This window comes from Bubalus kerabau, chromosome X (assembly GCF_029407905.1).
Source record: "Bubalus kerabau isolate K-KA32 ecotype Philippines breed swamp buffalo chromosome X, PCC_UOA_SB_1v2, whole genome shotgun sequence".
In the NCBI taxonomy this organism is placed as follows: domain Eukaryota; kingdom Metazoa; phylum Chordata; class Mammalia; order Artiodactyla; family Bovidae; genus Bubalus; species Bubalus kerabau.
The window spans coordinates 160,162,374-160,177,231 of record NC_073647.1 but is presented as its reverse complement, the minus strand read 5'-3'; the positions used below and the strand labels follow the sequence as shown (position 1 = coordinate 160,177,231).

The window sequence follows — 14,858 nt, the reverse complement described above, 5'->3', positions numbered from 1 at the left end:
GATACTCTGTGTTTAAATGAAAAAATTAAAACCAAAGTATCCTAATGGTGGGTGTTAGGAATGGAAACACTTGGCCTTGCTTCAGGAGATGCGGACGAGGTGTCTATCTTGTACTGAGGTCTGTGCCGTGAACCCGGGGTATCAAAGAACATGTGTCGCCCGAGGGAGCAGACCCTCGCTTGTCGGGGGCGTCAGCACACTCAGGAGATTGTGGTGGGACCCACGGTAGGGCCGCGTGCTGGCCCCTCAAGGGATGGCCCGGGCCACGTGCCCCTCGGTCTTCTCTGCCAGCTCCCTGCTCCCCTGCAGATGGAGGACCCCGGGTGACCGTGGTCACCACAAGGGCAGGGAGCCTCTCTGGGGGGTCTTGTCTCTCCAGGAGACCATACCCCCTTTTCTTTTCCATTTTCTTACCTTTCTTTAATTTTTGGCTGTGCTGGGTCTTCGTTTCTGTGCATGGTCTACTCTGGTTGCAGGGCTTGGGATTCTCACAGGGTGGCTTCTCTTGTTGTAGAGAATGGACACAGGAGCCCAAGCTGATTCTTAACTGCAAGAGGACCAGGGAAGTCCCTCTGCCGTCTTTTCTAATCAGGATTCCACAACAGTGTTACATCAAAGTGCATACAGGAGAGTTATTCCATGAAGCCAGATTCTACATGTAGAAAATGTGAGTCAGTGTAGAGGATACAACTCTGCAAAACTTTACAAAAGAAAAGCACTGAGTGCCAGCTTACAACCCGGTGGTGTTTAAAATGCAACAGTTCAACATGCAGACACTGATTTATCAGTAGGGCTCAAAGAGGCCAGATACCACTCATCTCTTTGCTGCCTGAGGAAATAACAAAGTCAGTGATTTTTTTTTTTTTTCCTCTTCCTTTCCAGTGCTATCTGGGAACTATAGATTGAAAGTTACTGATACACTCAATTAAACAGATAGTATCATGCAGTTACTAAATTCAGTTTTCTTTATAGGAGTCCTGCGCAGACACATGCAGGAGCAATTACATGCAATTTGGTGTTGTAATATAAGCCAGGACAAGTTGAAAGAAGCCAGTGGTTCTTTGTGTCTCTAAACTAGTATCCAAGGGCATCTTTCCTAATTAAACAGAAGGAGATGTGTGGACTTGTAACGTTCATGTTTTATTTCTGAAAGAGGTCAAAACCTGAAGGGAAAGGGAAAGGGAAGTCGCTCAGTCGTGTCTGACTCTTCGCGACCCCATGGACTGCAGCCCACCAGGCTCCTCCGTCCATGGGATTTTCCAGGCAAGAGTACTGGAGTGGGGTGCCATTGCCTTCTCCAATGAATGAGTCTGCTGCTGCTGCTGAGTTGCTTCAGTCGTGTCCAACTCTGTGCGACCCCATAGACGGCAGCCCACCAGACTCCCCCGTCCCTGGGATTCTCCAGACAAGAACACTGGAGTGGGTTGCCACTTCCTTCTCCTGAAGAGTTATCCTCAGAACCTTTAGTGAGTTTTCTATCAGTAAGTGTCATGAGTGTTGTGGGCTACTGCACCATGAAATTCATGTAAAACATTCCCATCATTTCTTGTTCTCGTTGTCCCTATCTAGGGATTTTCTTCCTAGATTGGGGGGAAAAAAGAAAAAGATTTCCCCCCAAGTCCTTTTTTAGAGACAGCAAACATTCATGCATCATAAACGGAAACCATGCTCTTCACAAGGGTGTTTTCTTGCAGCAGCAAATTTTGGTTAGACACTGAGGTCATGTTGACCAATCATTTAGCACAGGTTCATGGCGGAAATTACAATAATCATCTCACAAGGCAGTGAGAGTACAGGATCAGTTCAGTTCAGTTCAGTCCAGTCGCTCAGTCGTGTCTGGCTCTTTGCGACCCCATGAATCGCAGCACACCAGGGCTCCCTGTCCATCACCAACTCCCGGAGTTCACTCAGACTCAGGTCCATCAAGTCAGTGATGCCATCCAGCCATCTCATCCTCTGTCGTCCCCTTCTCCTCCTGCCCCCAATCCCTCCCAGCATCAGAGTCTTTTCCAATGAGTCAACTCTTCGCATGAGGTGGCCAAAGTACTGGAGTTTCATCTCTTAATAAGCCAATAAAGAGATAACATGCTCCGATAGTAGATGATCGTTCCAGGCAAGGGGGTGATGAAAGGGACGGTTGAGGTGAACCTTTCTATGAGTTGATTCTCTGAAGAGTTGGCCTGGTGAACTGAGAGCCACGTGTTCGGACCGGTGATGGGGATGCATTGACAGCAGCTTGTTGCTGGAAACCCTTCCCCGAAAAGTGAAAGTTCCAGTGTTTGTGGGGGACATTATCTCCATTCTGAGTCTGTGTGTGCTAAGTCGCTTCAGTCGTGTCTAACTCTGAGACCCTGTTGACTGTAGCCGACCAGGCTCCTCTGTCCATGAGACTCTCCAGGCAGGAACACCGGAGTGGGTTGCCATTTCTTCCTCCAGGGGGATCTTCCCGACCCGGGGATCGAACCTGCGTCTCTTACATCTCCTGCATCGACAGGCGGGTTCTTTAGCACTAACTCCACCTGGGAAGCGTGGTTTTCCACCCACTGCTGGCAAAGTGGTGCCTTGCCCAGTCTGGAGCTAAATGCCCCAGGGTTTGCAGAGGCCATTTAGATGAGCATAGAGGCACCTTGCCCAGACGGAACACTCTGGGACAGTCCTCTCAACCCCCGGCTGTGTGTGCAGTCTCAAGGGCCCCTGCCAGACCCGCTGGCACCTCACACATTCCTCTGCCTTAACTGTGGGCGTGCATGACGACATCCCGACCACGATTGCACTTGTCTGTCAAAACAGCTGTACGCGCAAACACAACTTTGTTGCCGCCAAGTACAAGTGGGCTGGAAATCCTATCAGACCAATCCACAGCAAAGGGGTTGATTCAGCATGCTGAGGGAGCGGTATTCTGATCAGGAAACCTCTGCTTTCAGGAGAGGGAAACCCAGCCCCAGCGACCTGCAGAAAGAGGCGGCTTTGGCTTCCGTCCTGTTGAGTGGTGCGGGTCCATCAGAAGCTCCAAGGACACCCCTAAGGTAAGCGTTCCTCCCTGCTCTGGATGTGCGCCTGTTGACCTGATGCGTTCACGCCCTTTTTTTTGTTTTGTTTTGTTTAATCACAGTGTGCAGACTGCTTATTCACGGCCACCTTCCCTCACAGCCTTGAGTGGTTCCACGTGAACCATCACCAGTTCCTTGGTCTCTCTGCTCAATCATTCCTGTGCCTGATTAAGCAGCCTGTGCGTGTAATTCATCCACCTTGAACACTGACTTGGCATCTACTTGGCTAGCTGTCGTGTTGCAACTTTGTTATTACAAAGAAACAAATTTAAACATTAGAATGGTGCACATGTATAGTAACGAAATGCTTAACATTCTGCCCGCCTCGGAGTAGATCTTAAAGCTAAACTGAATGTCCGCGTGCCGCTCACGTCGGGAAACGCAGAGGTGGTGTTTGATGATTTTGCCCTGTATGCACAGAGGGCACGTGGTTGTGATGTTAGTTTAATAAAAACGGTGTTTCCTGTATGACAGAGGAAAGAACACCCTCCTCATTTCTCATCACCGAAAAAGAGAGTCCATCAAGTTATATCTAATTAGGCTCAGAATAAGGTGAAACGTTTTCAAGGTATCCAGAACACTGCTTCAGTAAATGCAGCAAATTATCAAGCCACGTGAGTTTGTTTTGCATGCCTTTGAAATTTAAGGCTGTGTTAATTTATCCTGTAAGATTTATTTCAGTTGTAATCTTAGTTTTGAAATGAAGAAGTTCATTTTGGGTCTTGAAACGGTTGTCATTAATTTCACCTTGTCTATAAGTCAGAAAATTAGGAATGTGTTTTCCTGTATGTTTTCCCTGTTTCTCATTTAGATGAGTCAGTGATGAAACACTGAGTTTATGTAGTTTGACTGTGAGTGCCTATAAAAAAAAAAACACTCCAAAATGCTCAGAGAATGCAGAATTAGTGCTGGTATGTATGATTGCTCCTGCAGAAGTATTCTATATTCATCCTTAATGCAGCAGGCTCAGGCATAACTATGTCTTATCACTGGAATATGTTATCAGGCTGCTGTCAGTGAAGGGTTCTTGAATTCAGTCTCTTGAGCTGGATCGCACAGAGCTAGCTGCTTTTGCTGAGCTCGCAGTAGAGCGTCGACGCTGGTGGGTATAAAGGGCGTCCGGGCAAGGTCTGTGGATCTTCCGCGTTCGTAGCTGTTGTCAGGTGCCCTGTCGGGTCCGTGCATTACTTACCGTCCATCTCATCCTCTGTTTTCTCCGTGTTGGAGAGTTTCTCAATCTTGTCACTGTCCTACCTGACCTGTGCCCAGGAAGCCCCAGTAGGACTGGTAACCAGAAGCCAGCTTGAGCGTAGCACTAGTCTCGATTTCTCAGTGAACCCCGAGACCTCCGCATGATGAGAGGAGCCATGCCGCAGAGACCAGGTAACCGAGACGATGCTCAGGTGTGAACGGCGGTCTCCCTCCGCCCTTCCTCCTGGGGGCTGGTGGCCCTTCCCTGCCTGCCGGAAACGGCACAAGTATCGCCTGTCTTGCATCTCAGGTTGTGCCTGATCCTGCTTCGGAGCTGATTATGAAACCGCTGGGTCCCAGAGTCCAAATGCTTCCCCTCAGTCAGAGTGGGAGATTATGAGAGTCGGGTGAACGGAGAACTGGGGGCAGTTGCGGGCAGGGAGCTTATTTCCCCGAGACCTGAGTGCACGGTTGGAAGAAAAACAAGGGGCAACTGTGAGAAGCTCCACCTGTGTCTCCATGATCCGTGGAGCGAAGATTCGTATGGTAGAAAGAATCGGAGCCTGGAGAACTGGTTTCCTTATTACTGAAACACCGGAACCCAAAGCTGATGTTGCAATTCTGGGGAGAGTAACAGAGACGAGGGCCACCATCCAAGCTGGAGAATTTCAGGCGCTTTGTTTTCTGTCTCAGCTTCCTTGGACTGACTTGTTCGAGCGGACTTGGAGAAGCGTGTGGACGAGTCAGCCAAACAGGACACCCGTGGGATTTGCAGCTTCGCTGCAGATGCCGTCTTTCTCTTTGAACAAATGGCAAGCCACCTGACTCCAGATGTGGAGTTAAAGACCTGCTCCTTTTTTTTTTTTAATAACTATTATTTTATTTAATCTTTATCACAACCCCATGAAATAAGTCCTCTTGTTATCCTCACTTATAAACCGAAGAAACCAAGGCACAGAGAAATTGTATATCAAAGTTTTGATAGATAGCTTTTCACTTTTTTTTCTGTGCATGTATGTATTTTTTTCCTTTAAACCAAATTAGATTAACACAGTTGATGTTATTTTCTAATAAGCTTTACTATTTTCTATTTACTCAACAAAATAGCATAAACATTTCCCCATATTGTTAACTATTCTCCTGCCATATAATTTTAGTACATATTACATAAATGAAGAATACAAATATCTCAGTGTGAGTCACTCAGTCGTATCCGACTCTTTGTGACCCCCACAGACTATAGCCCACCAGATTCCTCTGTCCGTGGGATTCTCCAGGCAAGAATACTGGAGTGGGTTGCCATTTCCTTCTCCAGGAAGACCTGCTCCTTTTAAAGCAGTTTATTCTCCCCTGATCCATTCTCTTCTAGATACTTTATCCACATAAAGCTCAGCTAGTCTTAGCGAGTAGACAGGCATCCAGTTAGATCCTGTTCATACACTGCCCACCTACCGCATAGCTTGGTCCACAGCCCAGTGTTAACTAAGCTCAAGTCAGTGGTATAGAATGGTAACCATGTGAACAGTTTCTGCCCCTGGTTCTTGAGAAAGGAGGACAGATCCCTCCCATTCTTCTTTCCTTCCCATTGACAAATGGTGGTCCAGATGACCTTAACTCACAAATATTAAGACAAATACACCAGGTGACCATAACTCACAGGTATGGAGTCACGTGTGGAGGATTGCCAACTTATCCTTCCAGCCCTTAACCACCCAGCCGCATCTATGCGGTGTTCCAGGAGAGACGAAACATCTAGCTTATCAGGTGTGTTTCGAGTCTTTGTGTGGCAGCAACCGAACTTGCTTCCCAAATAATGAGCATATTGTCCTGTCTGTCTGTGCAGGTTCCCGTTTTCACATTTGGTGTAGGATACTTGTTCAACCTCAGATGCTTGTGTTCTCTGGGTCCCTCGAAAGCCCCTGTTCTTTGGAGCACTGGGTCCTCTCTGTGTCCCTACCCCCATCAACGTTGCCTGTCTGTCTCTGTACAGAATCAAGGTGATCTTCCGCAAAGGACCAGTCACACACGCCTGTAGGTGTGACCACATCCAGTGGTGATGTAGATACTCTGAAGTTAAATACTTGAATCTTTTATGCTTAAAAATATTCCTCAGAAGTAAAAGGTGATGAGTAATTTTGCAGTGGGGAAACCTGAAATGCTTGGTTAGCCCAGTGATCAAGGTCGGTATCAACTGGGTTATGTCTTATTGACAGCATGTGACCTTGATATGATGTGTGTGAGAAGGCCACTTCACCTCTGGGGTCTTTCTCCAAAATGCCTGTAACCTCAGCATAAGCATGAGAAAAACTCTGGGGAAAACGAAATTGAAAGATGTTCTGCAAAATACCTGCCTAGCATCGTTCACCGAGAAGGCAATGGCACCCCACTCTAGTCCTCTTGCCTAGAAAATCCCACGGACGGAGGAGCCTGGTAGGCTGCAGTCCATGGGGTCGCTAAGAGTCAGACATGACTGAGCGACTTCACTTTCACTTTTCAGTTTCATGCATTGGAGAAGGAAATGGCAACCCACTCCAGTGTTCTTGCCTGGAGAATCCCAGGGATGGGGCAGCCTGCTGGGCTGCCTTCTATGGGGTCACACAGAGTCGGACACAACTGAAGCGACTTAGCAGCAGCAGCATCCTTCAAAGCTGTCAAGGTCATCAAAACCAGGGAACGTCTGAGAAACCGTCAGAGCCGCAAGGAGACCAAGAAGCTATGACCCGCTAAAAAGTTTATGTGATACCCTGGTTAGGATCCTGGTGCAACGCATGGATATTTAGGGTAAAGCTAAGGAAAGGCAAATGAAATACAGATGTTGGTGAATAATACTTTGTCAATATCAGTTCATTGGTTATGACAGAGTACCAGGTAAATGGAAGACCTTAAAATATGAGGGGACTCTGTAACATTCTTGCAGCTTTCCTGTAAATCTAAAGCTAGGCTATAACAAGAGGTTTACTAATTTTTTTTTTTTCCCCAAAGTGGGTCTTTGTTGCTACTCTTGTGCTTTCTAGTCGTGGTGAGCAGCGGCTACTATTCGTCGGCAGTGTACAGGCTTCTCATGTCGGTCTCACACTCAGAAGTTCCAGCGTGAGGACTTGTGTTTCCTCTTTATGCATGCATGCTCAGTCGTGTCTGACTCTTTGCAGCCCGACAGCAGCCCGCCAGGCTCCTCTGTCAATCAGATTCTTCATGTAAGAATACCCGAGTGGGTTGCCAAGCCCTTCTCCAGGGGATCTTTCCCAGCCCAGGGATGAAACCCACGTCTCCTGCATTGCAGGCAGATTTGCCACCTGAGACACCACGGAAGCCCCGATAAAGGAAAGGATATAATCTGGCTGAGAATGAGGGCTATAGTCATGGGATCTAAGGTTCAGGAATTTAAAAAAAAAAAAAAAAAAGCAGGATCTTATCCAAAGACTCAGAAAAAAATTGCATGAGATGTCAGGATGGAGTAAGCATCCAAGAAACTGGAAGCAAAGGCGAGTACCATGAGGGTTTACTCTCTAGCTGGATGCTCTGTAATTTTGTATCTTCACCCTGCTTGTTGGTTTCATGAGCTACACTGGCCATGGCCACTGCTTGGGAAACATGACTAGCCGGACCCCTGAAACCCCGTTCACCCATTTACCAGCATAGATGTGCTGATGTTTCTTCACTAGACAGTAATGGGAGCCCTAAGTGTGCGAATGAGGGCGCTGGCCAGGGTACCCAGCTCCAGTCTCTGGTGTAATTCTAGGCACATACCTTTCTCAGCTTTCTCATGTGTCGAATGAAGGTAGTACACATCCCCAGCAGAGAGGTGTGATAGCTAAGGAGCAAATACAGAGCACAAGCAGATATCGGGGGACATAGATCAGCTTAGCGTTGGACCACTCATAGGAAGATGTGTGTAAAACAATGAGCCGCAGGAGTTGAAGGCATGGGCCGGGAACCTGCAGATACAGGAGAGGACTGGACGATGTAGGTGAGGGGATAAAGAGGTTGGAGGGCTGGAGAAGGAAGACGTTTGCAGAAGGACATGGGCTACAGGAATAGAACCACCCATGGCCAGAGAGAGGGATGTTTGATCAAAGATGGCTGAGATGAACACATCCCAAACGATGACAGTTTAGTTCAGTTCAGTCGCCCATTCGTGTCCGACTCCCTGCAACCCCATGGACTGCAGCACGCCAGGCCTCCCTGTCCATCACCCACCCCTGTAGCTTGCTCAAACTCATGTCCGTCACGTCGGTGATGGCATCCAATCATCTCATCCTCTGTCGTCCCCTTCTCCTCCCGCCTTCCATCTTTTCCCACCAGACCGAAGCAAAGACGGGGGCTATTGCAATGGGTGGTTTGGGGACATCCAGGCAGCAGAGTCCCTAGTGGCTTCTCGGTTCCGTAAAGGGAGATGTTCATAAAAGCAGGAAGATGGAAAAAGGAGCAAAGCTCTGGGCATCACAGACAGAACCACCGACAGATGAACCAGGGCAGAAGGGGGAGGGTCAGCAGACAGTGGCCAGTACCCAGAGAGGGCACGTAATACCATCGAGGAACTCATGCTGTAATCTCCACAGTGTTCACAGATTTTCACAGGAGTTAGAGAGAAATGAAATTTACTTAATGTGACCCCATAGTAAGTACTGGAGAAGGAAATGGCAACCCACTCCAGTATTCTTGCCTGGAGAATCCCATGGACAGAGGAGCCTGGTGGGCTACGGTCCATGGGGTCGCAGAGAGTCAGACACGGCTCAGTGACTACCAGTCACTCACTCAGTACTAAGTACGTTCCATTATCTGACCTGGTTTGGTTCCAGGTTGCCCATCACAGTGAGATATAAATGTATGCATTCCTCTTAAGGGATAACGTCCGGGCTTTGAACGGGCCTCCGTGCTGGCTCAGTAAATGGTATTACGTTTGTGTTTGCTGATGGGTCCTGTGAACAGTCAGCTGTGGGTTTCTGAAGGTCAGTGGGCTGCACGTGAAGGTCACCATTCTCATTGTCTGTTGGGTGCTGGATTTACACCCTCGAACTGTGTCGTGATTCAGAAGGGTCCTCCTGTTCTCTTCTCATCTGTGCTGGGTTCTCTGTTGTGAAAGAGGCCAAACCGTCAGGAAAAAGGTCATGTTTTATAGGGCCAGAGGTGGTTGCTAAAGCAAGACGATTGTAATCGAATTGTGGTTCTTTGTCTCGTAACTTGAGCAGTGCCGTTCTGCACGCAGATCTGAAACCGTCCACACGCGCTGGCTGGCTTCAAGGATCACATGTCCCCTGACATTTTTAACCTTTCGTTGCATCCTCCATTGTTTCTTCTTGCTAACTGGGAACTTGACCTCAGAACTACCGTTGTTTTCCTTTTCATCTTTTTAAAATGACTAACCAAATGTGACTTTCTTTCAAGGGCTATCTGTGTCAAGAATTTTAAAAGTTACTAATCCGAGTGGTTCTGGAATTCGTAATTGAGCTTGGATTTTTGACTGGACGTGACCTTCATGAAGACACCTCTTGTATTGTCCCAGATTGCAAAACTATTACACAATAGGATTGATTCAAGATCGTGTCTTTAAAAAGCTAGCTCCTTACTGCTAATGTAAGATTCTGGATCACACTGGCATTGAAATTTCTTTTCCATACAAAGGAATATAATCACAGAAAACAAAATCACCACTTGACTGCCAGAGAGGTTTTTTTTCTTCCTCGAGGTCATTTTACCCTGTTGTAACTGTGAGCAGATGGCAGCTAGATTTTGCTGGGAGCTCTGACCTTGAACGTGGATGGCAAGTTGCTGGCTTTTGTGTCTCTGTGGTTGGAGAATGACAGTGAAGACCCCGAGTAGCTGGGGAATCCTGTGTCTGCCTGGGGCTTAGAGGCAAGGCAACTGACAAGTTGACCTCTGGTTCTTTTTTCTGTCTTGTGAGTCTAGAATTTCTATACAAACATCACATGCCCTGGAGAGCCCAGTAGAATTGCTAAAGAAATGCAGGCTTTCTGTCACCTCCTACGACTGTTGACTTTGGGTCTGTTCCAGGACCAGCCGTTTAACCCCTGTGATGACCTGAGGCCCTCATCAGTCCAGTGAGGGAGGCTGGGCAGAGAGTACGCATGCTTCTGAGCTACCGATGAGAATAATTCATGGTGGACGATGCTCAGGTGGAAGGTGTGGTGTGAAAGTGGCTGCTTCAGGCAGCGAATCGTCACAGCCCATTAATGGTGTCATCATTTCAGCAGAAGCTACGGTGAATAATGTTCTGTCTTCACTAGGGGATCCTTTTTTTTCTTTGTAAGTGGCACTGGATCCTTTTATCTGTAAGAACTGGATTGAGATATAACTGGCAGAAAATATACTGCATGTGAAAGTGAAAGTCGCTCAGTTGTGTCCGACTCTTTGCGACCCCATGGACTGTACAATCCGTGGGATTCTCCAGGCCAGAATACTGGAGTGGGCAACCTTTCCCTTCTCCAGGGGATCTTCCCAACCCAGGGATCGAACCCAGGTCTCCCACGTTGCAGACAGATTCTTTACCAGCTGAGCCACCAGGGAAACCCTGAACTGTACATGTTAAGACTATGTAACATGAACCGTTTTGACACATGATACGCCCTTCGAACCTTCACGTCAGTCAAAGCAATGAGCATCCCTGTAACTTTCAGAGATCTCATCTCTCCTGCTCCTCCCTCCACAGACTACTGATATATCGTAGGTTGTATTTTGATCCTCACTATACGGTAGTTTGTATTTCCTGGGGTTTTACATAAGATCATGCAGCGTGTAATCTTTTGTCTAGTTTCTCCCCTTCAGCATGATTTTTTTTTTTTGAGATGCATCCATTTCACTGTGTGTATGAACAGTTCATTCCTTTTTTATTACTATTTATTACTCTTCATTACTCTTTATACTGTTTATTACTCTGTGTTACTGTTTGTTACTATTTATTGCTATTGATTAATGTTTATTACTGTTTATTGCTATGTATTACTATTTATTACTGTTTGTTACTCTGTGTTACTGTTTGTTACTATTTATTGCTATTGGTTAATGTTTATTACTGTTTATTACTGTTTGTTACTTTTTACTACTGTTTCTTTATCCTATTGATCAATGTTCGTTACTGTTTACTACTTTTTATTACTGTTTATTACTCTGTGTTACTGTTTGTTACTATTTATTACTATTGATCAATGTTTGTTACTGTTTATTACTCTGTGTTACTGTTTGTTACTATTTATTACTATTGATCAATGTTTGTTACTGTTCATTACTCTGTGTTACTGTTTGTTACTATTTATTGCTATTGGTTAATGTTTATTACTGTTTGTTACTATTTACTACTGTTTCTTTATCCTATTGATCAATGTTTGTTACTGTTTATTACTATTTATTACTATCTGTTTCTTTATCCTATTGATCAATGTTTGTTACCGTTTATTACTATTTATTACTATTAATTGCTGTTTGTTACTATTTATTACTACCTATTACTATTGTAATTACTATTGTAAATTCCTGTTGTATGGATATAAGACTATATGTTTTATCTGTTCACTTGTTGTTGGGCCTCACTAGGGGCTTCCTGGAAAATCCCATGGACGGAGGAGCCTGGTGGGCTGCAGTCCATGGGGTCACGAAGAGTGAGACACGACTGAGCGACTTCACTTTCACTTTTCACTTTCATGCATTGGATAAGGAAACGGCAACCCACTCCAGTGTTCCTGCCTGGAGAATCCCAGGGATGCGGAGCCTGGTGGGTCGCACAGAGTCGGACACGACTGAAGTGACTTAGCAGCAGCAGCAGCAGCTTCCAAAGGGCTTCCTGGGCAGCTCAGCTGGTAAAGAGTCCGCCTGCAATGCAGGAGACGCTGGTTCGATTCCTGGCTCAGGAAGATCCCCTGGAGAAGGGAAAGGCTACCCACTCCAGTGTTCTTGGGCTTCCCTGGTGGCTCAGCTGGTAAAGAATCACACACGGTGTGACAGTCTCTAGGTCCATCCATGGTGCTGTAGATGGCATTAATTCTTTATTTTTGATGGCCGAGTCATATCCCAATGAATCAACACCCCTGCTGGCTCAGATAGTAAAGAATCTGCCTTCAGTGCAGGAGACATGGGTTTGATCCCTGGGTTGGGAAGATCCCCTGCAGAAGGGAATGGCTGCCCACTCCACTATTCTGGCCTGGAGAATCCCATGGACAGAGGAGCCTGGCGGGCTACAGTCTGTGGGGTCACAAAGAGTCAGAGACAACCTAGTGACTAGACAACAACAAAGACCACTATCTCATACCATATACAAAACTAACTCAAAGTGACTTAAAGACTTAAATGTAAAACCTGAAGGTATGACACTCCTCGTAGAACACATAGGCAGTATGCTCTTTGACATCAATCTCAGCGGTACTTTTTTGGATCTGTCTCTTCAGGCAAGGGAAACAAAAGCGAAAATAAATAAAAGAGACTAGGTCAGGCTAAAACGCTTTTTCAGTGCTTGCTTTGGCAGCACGTATACAACACTGGAGTGATACAGAGAAGATTAGCGTGGCCCCCGGGCAAGATGATACGCAAATTTGTGAAGCATTCCATATTTTAAAAAATTAAAAAAAAATTAAGAAACATTTCTGCACAGTTAAGCAAACCATCAACAAAACAAAAAGCCAGCCTACTGAATGGGAGAAGATATTTGCAAGTGTTATGCTTGAAAGGGTTGAGATGTGTGTGTGTGTATGTGTTACACTTGAAAGGGTTAAGATGTGTGTGTGTGTGTGTGTGTGTGTGTGTGTGTGTGTGTGTAGAGAGAGAAGGGAGGGAGGGGAGGAAACTCATACAACTCAATATTAAAAAAAATAAAATAGTCCTATGAAAAAATGGGCTGAAGGTATGAATACCACATGCCAGTGATCTGTAGGCACATGTAAAGGGGCTGGACATTACTAATTATCAGGAAAATGGAAGTCAAAATCCCAGTGAGGTATCCCCTCACGTCACTCAGAATGTTCATCAAAAAAAAAAAGTGTTGGTGAGCATGTGGAGAAAAGGGAGCCCTCCAGCACTGTTGGTAGAAATGTTAATTGGCACGGCCGCTGTGGAAAGCAGTTTGGAAGTTCCTCAGAAAGATTAAGAGAGGTATCATATGATCTCGATTTTCACTCATGGGTTTTTATCTACAGAAAGTGAAAGCACTAATTTCAGAAATTACATGTATCCCAGTATTCTTAGCAGTGCTCGTTAACAGTAGCCTGGACATGGAGCCCACCTAAGTGTCCATCAACAGATGAATGGATACAGAAGATGTGGTAGATATATTCAATGGAGTGTTGCTGCTGCTAAGTCACTTCAGTCATGTCCGACTCTGGGCGACCCCATAGACGGCAGCCCACCAGGCTCCCCCGTCCCTGGGATTCTCCAGGCGAGAACACTGGAGTGGGTTGCCATTTCCTTCTCCAATGCATGGAAGTGAAAAGTGAAAGTGAGTTCGCTCAGTCATGTCCAACCCTTAGCGACCCCATGGACTGCAGCCTACTAGGCTCCTCCATCCATGGGACTTTCCAGGCAAAAGTACTGGAGTGGGGTGCCATTTCCTTCTCCCAATGGAGTATTACTTGGCCATAAAAAAGAATGAAATGTTCACAGCATGGGTGGACTGGAAGGTGTTATACTTAGCAAGATAAAGGAGAGAAAAATTACTACTGTATTTTTTTCACTTACATGTGGAATATAAAAGATAGAACATGTGGACAAGCACAACAAAACAGGAATAGACTCACAGATACAGAAAGCAATCTAATAGTTGCTAGAAGCAAAGGGTTGGGAGGATGGGGGAACTAGGTGAAGGGGAGTGAGAGGCACAAAGTGCCAGTTATAAAATAAATAAGGGAGAGAATGTGTAGTGGAGGGAATATAGTCAACAATATGATAATAACCCCAGTCCATCAGTATCCCTTATTTCAAATAAAGACACTGTAATTTCAGGTGCTTCCTTGGTGGCTCAGATGGTAAAGAATCTGCCTGCAATGCAGGAGACCCAGGTTCCATGCCTGGGTCGGGAAGATTCTTCTGGAGAAGGGAATGGCAACCCACTCCAGTTTTCTTGCCTGGAAAATTCCATGGTGGGCTACCATCCCATGGTGGGTCGGACAAGACTGAGCAACACACACACACACACACACACACACACACACACACACAATTTCAGGGGCTTCAGGAACACGGTGCAAGTCCTGGATCAGTTTTGTGATAAGCTCAGAATCTGGAACTTTTCCTAAAGAACTACTAATAGACCTTCTTAGGCTTACATGCGTAATGACATCCAGGAGGAAAAATAGTTCATTAATGAAACTGGCCAAGAGCAACAACAAATGTAAAAATAAATTTACTCATCCAAAGGCCCCCCTTTTTATCATGTATTGCTCTGTTCCATATACACACAAAGTTTGCTGCTTATATGGGTTCACCAACTGGAGTGATTCATTTCACTTTCCTCTGAGGATTTTTTTTTCCCAAAACAATAAAAAAAAGGGGGCCAGCACAGAATGAATTCTGATCACGAATGAAGACTAGGGGGTTCTTTGCAATGGATGTATGTACTATAGACATAGACTTTCAGAGTTTCGTTGATGCAGATACCATGTATCCGTGCATAAACTA

At 45.9% G+C, this 14,858-nt stretch overlaps 1 protein-coding gene and 1 non-coding gene across 7 annotated transcripts in view; both read left to right on the top strand.

Moving 5' to 3' along the window:
- LOC129639703 (uncharacterized) overlaps positions 1-14,858 on the top strand; it is a 320,986-nt gene that overhangs the window by 146,418 nt on the left and 159,710 nt on the right. For 3 of the 6 annotated variants that reach the window (XR_008708554.1, XM_055564890.1, XM_055564889.1), the window contains one exon: positions 2,925-3,026. Coding sequence is in view for 2 of the 6 variants with exons in the window: in XM_055564890.1 (XP_055420865.1) it covers positions 2,925-3,026 (102 nt within the window). In the remaining 4 variants the exon portion in view is untranslated. Of the gene's footprint in view, positions 1-2,924; positions 3,027-4,934; positions 6,944-10,253; positions 11,259-14,858 lie in introns of those variants that run through there. The other 3 variants (XR_008708560.1, XR_008708556.1, XR_008708557.1) reach the window with 2 other exon arrangements.
- On the top strand, positions 12,699-12,803 carry LOC129640468 (U6 spliceosomal RNA). Its single transcript, XR_008708837.1, has one exon. It is a non-coding gene; the product is annotated as a U6 spliceosomal RNA (small nuclear RNA).